This window comes from Dasypus novemcinctus, chromosome 16 (assembly GCF_030445035.2).
Source record: "Dasypus novemcinctus isolate mDasNov1 chromosome 16, mDasNov1.1.hap2, whole genome shotgun sequence".
NCBI lineage: Eukaryota > Metazoa > Chordata > Mammalia > Cingulata > Dasypodidae > Dasypus > Dasypus novemcinctus.
The window spans coordinates 20113487-20124818 of NC_080688.1; the positions used below are offsets into that span (position 1 = coordinate 20113487).

The 11332-nt window shown below is 39.9% G+C and overlaps 1 protein-coding gene across 1 annotated transcript; it reads left to right on the forward strand.

Annotated features, from left to right (window-relative positions):
* The first annotated feature begins 3172 nt into the window (after positions 1-3172).
* LOC101419982 (olfactory receptor 13A1-like) lies at positions 3173-4150 on the forward strand. Its single transcript, XM_004447957.1, has one exon. The coding sequence runs from the start codon at positions 3173-3175 to the stop codon at positions 4148-4150; it is 978 nt and encodes a 325-aa protein (XP_004448014.1).
* Positions 4151-11332: the final 7182 nt, after the last annotated feature.

Sequence of the window (11332 nt, forward strand, 5' to 3'; positions counted from 1 at the left end):
TAAAACTTAGCATCTATATTCCAATTTTTTTATTTCCCATAATGTACTTTTGAGCATTTTTCCTTCCATTCTTAGATTCCTTCCAATGCCTTGCATTTCATTTAATTGTCAGTATCTCTTTAGTTTCTCTTTCTTAAAAAAAAAAAAATTGTGCAGCCCTGTAGACAATGAAAATCTTCCAATCCGAAGCCCTTCCAAGTATGTCATTCATTCAGACTAATCACTTTCACAATATTTTCATACCCTCACCAACATCCCTTACTATAACTTTTCCTTCACCCCAAACCAAAACTGTGTACTGATTTTGTATTAACTCACCTTTGCTCCTGCCCCATCTCTGGTAGTCTGGACCCTACTTTCTTTCCTATGAGTTTACATATTCTCTGAAATTTTCTTTGTTACTTCCATGGATCTTAATTTTAATGTCCTGAAACTATAATGAAACTGGTGTTTTGATATCATCTTAACAACTTCCAAAGTATACATATACTATTTTCTATAATCCTCCATCCCCAACCTTATTTGAAGTTCTTGTTTCAAATTACACATTTATACATTATGAGTCAGAAACCAGTGACATCATTATACTCTATGCATTTGCTGAGTAGATCTGTAAAAAGTAAAAAGTGAAGACACAAATCAAAACACAGTCATGCTGGTATTTATACTTACCCATATTATTTTTACCAGAATCTTTTTTTCTTCATGAAGTCTACAGATCAACTAAGGGAGAATTGGTATCTTAATAATATTCAATCTTCCAATTCATTAAAGTGGTGTATCTACTTATTTACCTCATATTTAATTTCTCACAGCACTTTCTTTTTTTTTTTTAGAAGCCAAGCATCAATATTTATTCATCAATTGCAACAAATATACCACACTTATGCAATATGGTAATAATAGGAGAAAGTGTGAGAAGGGTACAGCTTTTGAGTGAGAGGTTTTGTGTATTCTGTCTTAAATTTATTCTTAGGTGTCTTATTTTTGAAGGCACTTTAAAAAGATTATTGAAGTTTTATTTTCCATTATTTTCCTGTTAATACATATATACATATGTGACTGCCTTTTGTATGACCTTGTATCCTGCAAACTTGGTAAATTAACATATTTCTAGTACTTTGTAGAAAGTTTAAGAATTTTTACACAACCAATTCTATCATCTGTAAATAGAGTCTTACTGCTTTCCTATCTTTATTCCTTTTTTGTTTTTCTGTAATTACTGCACAGGCTAGGACCTCCACTACAATGTTGACTAAAATTTTGTGATTTTTTAAATCCCACTCTTACCTTATTTCTGATCATAAAAGTCAATATTTCACCCTTAAATTGGCTTTCATAAATCCACTTTGTCAACTTCAGAGATAAACCTTTTATTTCTACTTTACTCAATGTATTTCTGAATGAGTGTTGAAATTTGTCAAGGGCTTTTTTATATTTGTTGTTTTTATCTTGGTTTCTTTTTTATTATTATATTAATATAGTAAATTACATTAAACTGTCTTCCACAGAAGCTGTACCATTTTACATTAATTATTGCTAAACCAATCTTCCTTTTCTGGTATAAACTCATTGTGAACATGATGGATTATACATTTTAGTATATAGCTGAATTTGTGACTAGTATTTTGTTAAGGAGTTTTGTGTCTGCATTTAAATTATCTCTTTTTTTTGCCATATCTTTTCAAGTTTTGCTTATTTATGCTGGTTTTGCACAATGAATTTGAAAAGGTTTCTCTTCTGTTGTCAGAAACCGTTTCCACAATATTATTATTTCTTCATTAGATGTTTGCTAAAAATCGCCAGTGTAACCATCTAAGTTAAGATTATTTTTACAATAAATTCAATTTCTTATTGCAGATTTGCAGAAGGACCCATAAAGATGACTTATATTTTTCCATTTCTTTTTTATTTCTTTTAGTAAGTTGTCTTTTTCAAGCAATTTTTATATTTCATCTATGTTTTCAAATTTATGGTCATAAAGATTACCAAAATATTGCCTTATTGTCATTTTTAATGATTGGCCAATTAAGGAGATATATCCATCCCAGAAACTAGAGTGCTTGCATTTTTTCAGAATGACAGCAATGATAAGTCTTATTTAAGAAGTTGATTGATTGACTGATTAAATGTGGGGGTTGAAGAGGAATTAGGATTCATGGATGACTTCCAAGTTTATAACTTGAGCAACTGGGGCCATTTCTGAGATAGGGAACACTAGATCATCTGTTAAAGTTTGTTTATATTGCATTTGGGGTGCCTTTGGAATAGCCAGACTGAAATGTTCTATAGGCAGTTCCATATTCAGAAGTGTGTTCTGTGCCAGAATGAATTTGGGATTTGTCAGTAGTACAGATAGCTCATTCATGGAAATTGAGAATATTTCCTTTGTGAGCAAACATGAGGAGCACATTTCAGGGCAAAAGTGATGAGTTAGAGTTTGAAGGACCTATAGATGATCAAAGCAGAAAAGCCACAGAAGTTCTTGGAATTCACAATTTGGGAGGGAGGTCACCTGGAGTGATTGATCTGTGAAATGTCAGAGAGTGGGCAGAATCAGCCACCGGAGTGGAAAGATGGACCACAGAGGACACAGGGCAAGGAAAGATGCCCAAAGGTCATGTGTGGAATCATGCATATGGTAGGGAAGGGAGAAGAACCCATCACCCCAAATAGCTGAAAACAGCAGCCATTGAAGAAGGGGTCCTGAGAAGCAAGGCTTTGTCAAATACTGCACAGAGGCTCAGAGTGACCCAGTAAAGTGAATTGTTGCTGTGGCAGCAGAAGTTGGAAAGAGCCTCTCTAGCCATGTTCAGCAGACTGCAGTGGATGGAAGGGACAGAGAGAGAAGGAACAGACAGCCCTCTGCAAGGGATTTTCTGCTTAACCTTGCTATATAGGAAGGTTAGGGTGTGGTCAGGTGACCCGCTGAACAAAATCTGGAAGACAAAGATTTTCAAGGTGGGAAATGAAAAGTCAATGAAGGATCTGAGGTTTTCAGAAAAGCATTAGAGTAGATGGTGGTTGAAATAAATGGGCCTCATCAATAAAACTCTTTCCCTTTCTGAAAACAAGGTGGGTTCTAAGATTGTCACACCAAGAAACCTGACTCTGAAGTGAGTGTCATATCACCTCTGGAGAGAATTGCAGATTTGCAGAAGGACAAGCCAGCATGGATGCCCAAATGAACCCTGACCAGGCAGCTGTGCCCAACCAGGTAGGAAAATCCAACCAGACACTGGTCATGGAGTTTGTGCTCCAGGGTTTTTCAGAATACCCAGAACTACAGCTACCCCTATTTGGCTGTTTCTTCTCCCTCTTCACAGTGGCCCTCATGGGAAACATTCTGATCATTGCCATCATCACCTACAGCTCAAGCCTGCGCAGCCCCATGTACTTTTTCTTGTTTAACCTGGCTACCATGGACATCATCTGCACCTCCTCTGTGCTGCCCAAGGTGCTAGTGGGATTGGCCTCAGAAGAAAATACCATCTCTTTCCAGGGGTGCATGGCCCAGCTCTTCTTCCTTGTCTGGTCTCTGTCTTCTGAGTTACTTCTGCTCACGGTTATGGCCTATGACCGCTATGTGGCCATCTGCCGGCCCCTGCATTACACAACACTGATGGGCCCATGGGTGTGTGGGGCACTGGCCACAGCAGTCTGGGCTATCTGTGCCCTGAATTCCTCCATCCACACTGGCCTGATGGCACAACTGTCCTTCTGTGGCTCCAATGTCATCACTCACTTCTTCTGTGAGATCCCCCCACTGTTGCTTCTCTCCTGCAGTCCTACCTACTTGAACAGCATCATGACTGTCTTGGCTGATGCCTTCTATGGATTCATCAATTTCATGCTCACCCTTGTGTCCTATGGCTTTATCATTTCCAGCATCCTACGCATCCGTTCAGCTGAAGGGAAGCGGCGGGCCTTCTCCACCTGCTCCTCTCACCTCATCGTGGTCTCAATCTACTACTCAGCTGTGTTTTGTGCCTACATCAGCCCAGCTTCCGACTATAGCCCTGAGAGAAGCAAAGTGGCTGGAGTGCTGTACACAACGCTGAGCCCCACCCTGAACCCACTCATCTACACACTGAGGAACAAGGAGGTCAAGGCAGCCCTGGGAAAAGTCTTCCCCTTTTGCAGAAATTAAATGTCATTTTTCCAGCACGTGTTGTCTTCTTTTTCTCTGATTAACATGTTTATAAATTGAAGGCCTGGATAGTGAAGCTACAGCAAAATCATTCTCGGATGTAGATGCTGGCCAAGTTGTTGTGACTTTGCTAGGCTGGTTGTTTTGCTGAAACTGCATGGGACTTGTGCTTAGCCTCAGCACAATGTCATAGGATGTGAGCACATAATAGCTATTGGGTCTACAGAAGAAGACTCAGCTCCTGAGAGGTACTTGTCTTGCACCCTGGGAAAAAAGGCCAGGCACTGGAACACCACTCAGAGAGACCTGATCCTTAAAACTATCCTGTAAGCCTTTCCTGATTGAGTCATCCTTAGATGTTCTTACCCCCTTCCTTATACCCCAAGTTATGGTAGATGGTATTTGCACCTTGCTGGCCTCCCATACCCTGCCTGTACACATGTACTGCCCCCATCCATGCACTTTCTCTACCCATGCACAGTCTCCACCCATGCACTGCCTCCATCCATGCACTCACAGGGGCCTATTTTCCTAGGACCCTCCCTCTTATAAGTCCACATATTCAACATCAGTACACATTCAATCCAGCTCAAAAGCCCCTTTTCTCAAAGTCTTCCATCAGCTTCTGAGCCAAACATAACACCTTACTCTCCCTCTTCAGTGCTGGTTACCTGGACCTCTTGTTCCCTCTATATGCAGAATACTCACTTAACACTTAGATCAGTGACACCATTAGTGATAGGTGCTACTTCATGTGAGAGGTAACTCTATCCTGTTATGTCCAAGACAGGTGTCCTAGCCTAAAACACCCCTCCACCTACTATGTCTAGTTTGGAAATGTGTCCAATGGCACAACATTGCTGAAATTTTCAACTTGTCCACATAAAAAGACACATATGTACATGTTCAGATTTGAGTTGCTTCAGTAGCCAACACTGATGTCTGAAGCTGCATCAGGTTCTTCATGAACCATTTAAAAACTTTTACCCACATTTCATAAAAGAAGGGTTATCTACCTCATGAAGTATGAGATTTGCATCCAATGGTAGTCTGACTTAGGTGGGAAGGGGTTTGGGGTATCTTGTTATGTCCAGTTTGGTGGGATGGAGGAAGAAGTCTTTGTTATAGGGTTTGGGGGTTGCTAATGGTGGGTCCTGGATTGAGGGTTTTGAATTGACCATTCATTTCCAAAATTACCACAATTACAAAAATACATGTGGATAAAACAATAGAATTTTATTCTATCACAGTTCTGGAATCTAGAATTCAAAATCAAGGTGTTATTGGACCATCCTCCCTCTGAAGTCTGTAAAGGGAATTCTTCCTTTCCTTTTCCAACTATTGGTGGTTTCTGCTGAACCTTGGCTTCTGGCAGCATCACATCAATTTCTCCCACCATTGTCATGTGCCCAGCTTCCCCGAATCTCTCCTCTATGCCTATGTCTTAAATCTACTCCTCCTTTCTCTAATAAAGAAACCAGTTGTTGGATTAAGATGAGACCCTTAACTTAATTATGTCATCAAAGACTCTATTTCTAATAAAGAAACATTCACAGGTTCCTGGAAGATATATTTCTCGGGTAATATATTCAACCTACTAGTAACCTCTTGCTGCCAAATTTCGTGCCAGTTCCAAATGAAAAATACAGTCACCCAATGCCAAAATCCCCCCAAATCTCAACCTAATACATAATCAACTCTATGTACAAAATCTCATCTTAATATTAAGAGTTCAAAAGTACCAAATCACAATATTAAATCATCAAAATCAAGTACAAGTGAGAATCTGGGTATGAACCTCCTAGAGGAAAAATTTCCCTCCATTCGTTGACCTGTGTAACTAAAAAATGATTCATTCACTTCAAAAATACAATGGCAGGACAGGCATTAATTAGACATTCACACACTCCAAAATGGATAAATGGGGAAAAAAGAAGGGAGTCACTAATCCCAGAAAATTTCAAAAATGCAGCAAAGCTAATTTTCTTGGCTCCTCTTGTTTCTACCATAAATTATGTCAAAGTCTAAAAAGGCCTTTCTCAACACCTCACATAAACTCAAACTCACACAGCCAGTGTCTCAGAAAGATAAATGTTGGCAAAGTTGGCATGCCAGTTCTCTTGTGTTCCACTGGTCCAATAGCCTTTTCAGGTTTCCCTGAAAATTGTCTCTTTGATATACCGTCTAGGGTTGAGTCGGCCTAGTCACTTCTGTAGATCAGGATTCAGTTTCAATTTATATCACAGAAAGCCAATAGCCATGACTTAAGACACATGAGAATTTATTTTTTTGACACATAAAAGGAATTTGGAAAGAGTCCAGGGATGGTGGGGTGGCCTCATGAGGAACTTTATAGACAGGCTCCTCCATTTGTCTATTCCCCTTCTTTAGAGCATAAAGTCTATATCAGAGCCATTTGGCAGAGAGGAAGAGTATAAGACAATGAAAATGGGGCATTTTCAAGCTCATTTTGGGACCAAGAATGTACACAGATATCTGTTTATCCAGACTTGGCATGCTGCTTCCTTGAGGGAAGGAAGGGCATTAGCAGGCAGGAGAGGAGATGGACATCTCATGGGCATTGAAGGATCACAGCACATTGCCAGTCCCTGTGAGCATCAGCAATTATCTGAATCCATAGATCCATGTTATGTGCTGCTAACTTTTGTCACTATGACCACACACTCTATCCTGTAAACATTACAAAGCATTTCTCACCTCTTTTGCTAGCCTTGTCAATGCTCAGGGCTTGGCTACTATCTTGGCTTTCTGAAACATTAATTCACTTTATAACTTAGATAGGTACAAACTACCCACTGCTTCCTTGCCAGACACAACTATTTTTAAATCATGGAGAAATAAAATGGGTCCAAGCAAAAGCATCTTCAAGGAGTGTTCAGTGAGAAAGGAAGTATTCTCACAAAGACCCTGGGGGATGGGGAAGATCTGACAGGGCTCCTGCAGGCTGAAGGACTGTGTTTAGAGGTTACAATTTGAAAATGGGTGCCCATATTAGCGTTATCCATTGGGCAAATATTTAGGTTTAGATTCACATCTACTGACTTTAAGAAATACCAGATGCTGGCCGTGTGGTTTGTGGCAGGTGGGATGATGAGGTGTGCTTCACATCTAAGTCATAGAAGAAAACCCTCAGATCTGTTAAGAGGGTTGGAGCTTCAGACAGGGTTTGAGTCAATATAGTGGCCAGTTGATGGTGGTGGCAAACTTTTTAAACTACTCAACACTGGGTATAGGAAATATAGGATGATGTAATGGCAACATCCCTGCCCTCATGAAGCTTTTTACAGATAGACACAGAGGAACCAAGTTGGACATCTGCACAAATATGTGATTATATGTAGCAATACACCACAAAGTACAGCAATGTTCCCAAGGAATTCCCAGAGATGCTTACATAACATTTATTCTTGCCAAATCCAGTTGTTGTGTATTTTGTCTCTACCCTCTTCTTCAAAGGAGTAAGAAGTTATAGCCAGTGCATCATTAGAAAAAATCCTACTCTAACACACACATGGACACAAACTCCGGAGGATGGTGCAAGAAAGCCCTTTGTTTTCACCACATTTCAAACTTACCCTTGTGAGGCACTTAGTCAGGGGTCAGAACCTTCTCCTTTAACCCCTTCTGTCCTCCTCCTCAGGCTCCTTATTTTGCACATTCTGCCTTCCATCTCCTACCATCTCCCCTTCATTCTGGTTTACGGTCTCTCAATCAATGAGATTGATACATTTTTCTCCGTGAGGGAGACAGAATGGGACTTCACAGCCCTCAAATTCAGGTAAATGATTTCAAGCAAGCAAAATTGCCTTTTGATAATGAGGACTCATCTATTTTTCATTCCCAGAGTTACTTTTAGACTTGTCCTTTGGCCATTCAGGTTTCATCAAGCGAGTATTACAGGGATCACTTGTTACAGACAAAACAAAACAAAACAAAACAGACAACATCGGTTCTCAGCTTTGACCTTAAATTAAATATAAAAACACATATCGCCTCAACAGACTTGCAACTCCTGCACTCTCGTTTATTGGACTTACCCCACTCATCTAACATGGAGGTGAAGAAGGTCAACCACCACACCAGGGAGCCAAGATTGCCTGCAACTGAAAGCAGGAGAATTGCATCCAGCATCCATCTGGAATCTAAGCCCCCTCTTGATATAGATGTGGAGTGGACACAACCATTCTAAGGTCCACAGGATGGAGGAATATAGTATGGATTAGAGTGGATTTACTAATATTCTATTCATGAACTATTGTGATTAGTAATCAAAGAAAATGTGGCATTGGTGTGGAGAAAGTGGCCATGGTGGCTGCTGGGGGTAGGGTGTGGGAGAAAGAGATGTGATGTGGGGGCATTTTTGGTTGGAGTTGTCCTGGGTGGTGCTGCAGGGACAGTTACCGGACATTGTATGTCCTCCCACAGCCCACTGGGTGGAATGTGGGAGAGTGTGGGCTATGGTGTGGACCACTGACCACGAGGTGCAGCAGTGCTCAGAGATGTATTCACCAAATGCAATGACTGTCTCATGATGATGGAGGAGATTGTTGCTATGGGGGAAGGAGTGGGGTGAGGGGGTGGGGGGTACATGAGGACCTCATATTTTTTGAATGTAATATTGAAGAAATAAATAAAGACAAAAAAATACCACAAAAATAAATAAAATAAAATCATCGAAGCACACACACACAAAAAACCACATATCTTCACCAATAGTTTGAGGTCATAGGTTTATGAGGCCAATAATCAGGGCATGAGGTTCATGCAAAGCAGGGGCAGTGATGATGTAGGACACTTTGTCCCTGCTTTATAGAACATAATAAACTTGTCATGGAGAAGGGCAGAGAATGCAGGAGAGCATAAGGTTAAAGGATGTGGACACAGTCATCCCTGGGAGATGTGAGGTTTGGGGAAATTCAAGCCCTGAGAAAGAAGCAGTCCCATGGAGTCTCCCCCCAACATCAAGGACGGGTAGCAGAAAGGAAGAAGCTATGGGTGTGACCATGCCAAGGACACCCGGGAGGCTTTCCAAGCTTTGAGACTTAGCCATATAGAAACTTGACATTTCCATGAAAGAAGTCAAAAGTAACAGAGAGATGTGCAGCATCTCAGAGGCTTCATAACTGACTTGAGGAGTCCATTTGTGGATATCAGGTTGAACCACACATCCAAGACCAGAAGGGAAGTCTATATGTAGCAGGTGCCCTCTGGAAGAACACCATGTTTGGCAGGATCTTCACCTGCAGATGCCAGCTGGGACACAGTGCCAGACCTTGCTCTCCCCTGTTGTGATGCTACAGAAACCCCCAGAGAAGGGAGGGAGAGTGAGCCTCACTAAGATCAACTTGGTGTAGGATTCTGCTGATGTGCAAAATGGGATCTGTTAGAAATAAGTTCAGTGATGGAGAAAATGAACAAGGCTCACCTGTATTCAGACTAGAATACTGTAGATGCTACATTATTAGTGTCTCTTAAGATGGTCTTGAATGGTAAACAGACATTTTCTCTCCCATCTCTCCAAAGACCTCATCTGGTAGGTGACTGAAAGAAGAGGCAGAGTCCCTGCTTCCGTGTCACCTACGGAGAGCTCACTAGGCCTAGCATACCTCTGCCATTAGATCCTGCCAAGTCCCCACTCTCTCTATTTTACAAGGGCTTTTCAACTTCACAGAATGGGGCCTGCCTCCTGGGTAATCGTGTGCATAAACAGGCACCTACAGTTGCAAGCTCTCTTCTACAATAGACAGATAAATTAATGATATAAAATAAAGTGTATTTGATGTTTTATTATCTTCGTATACTAGTCATAATTCTCCTTTAAAGTGACCATGTCAGTCAGTCCTGCCCTGGTCATAACTACAGCTAGTTAGGCATGTACCTTCTTATGATCTAGATGACAAGAAATGCTCTCAACTTCACAAATGGCTCTTTCTGCTTTTGCCCTTTGCAATGCAATAGATCTCAGAACTGCTTTTCCTAGGAAAAACAAACCATTTTGATTTTGAAATACTTTTGTGAAGCGAATATCCTCATGAGTAATATAATCCAAAGAACACATCCTGATTAACTTGGGTACACTTCTTTAATGAAGTATTTTTCATCTAATTAGATTAATTATACAGCTGGAATTAGGGAAACTGATGATGTCCTTTTCTCTGTCTCCTAAAAATCTCAAAATAGCTTCACGCCTTTGCTCATATTGAGGGACTTCACTTAAGGATATCGGAAAATGCTCTTGGAAAGGATAGCTAATATAGATGGGACTTTAAATATTTCAAAAACTTCTGTGTGGGTTTGAATAAGTTTAGAGGTTTTTTTTTCAGGCTGAGAGCAGTTCTAAAACATCCCAGAGAGATCTCAGGAACTGATCTACTCTCAGAAACTGACAGCATAAGATGGAAGTGGAGAGTGGTAGGCTGGTCTGGAGTGAGCAGCAAGCTGGCAGAATTTAGGGACAGAAAATCTTCATAATTACAGAGGTCTTTCTAATGCTAGTGGAGACAAATTAAAGAATTTAAAGAGTTATGTGATTATATTATATTTGTTAAAGAGTCTTTTGCCAAAGACAAGATTGAAGAAATTAAGAATGATGTTGGTGGCTAGTAAGAATTAGATGTTATTTGCCTAACAGGGGGTTGTAAGAGAAACTGGGTGGGGCCAGAATGAAAGAAAATAAGAGAAAGAAGGCAAAATGAAAAAACTCAATTAATTAGTTATTTGTCAGGTATAATTAAACACTGATGAAGTGTGTGACTTTTTGATAGGGACTAGCTATGCTCTTTTGAGAATAATTATATTACCTGGCATTAATGATGATTAAAATCTTATACAAATTATGATTGCATTACAAAATTTTTAAGAATATGAAGCAAATGAGCATGATTTTATCAAAGAATTAAAATTACATTTATTCAAATTCAGTGAATAGTAGGCCTGAATGAGAAATTATAAATTTTAAAAATTACAGGGCTAACAACTAGGAATTAATTTAGAATTCATTACCAAGTAATGATAATAGAGAGATAGAGGGAAATGTTTCAAATAGAGGGAAAAACATACATTGATAAATTAGACTGATGATCAGTTACAGGCAGTTATCCTGGGAGAGAGAAAAAGGTTTAACATAAATTTTGTCTAAATCTTAGTCGCTGTATGACAGCT

Excerpts from the sequence above, each read along its gene's own strand:
- LOC101419982 (XM_004447957.1), top strand. The coding sequence starts at position 3,173 with ATGGATGCCCAAATGAACCCTGACCAGGCAGCTGTGCCCAACCAGGTA.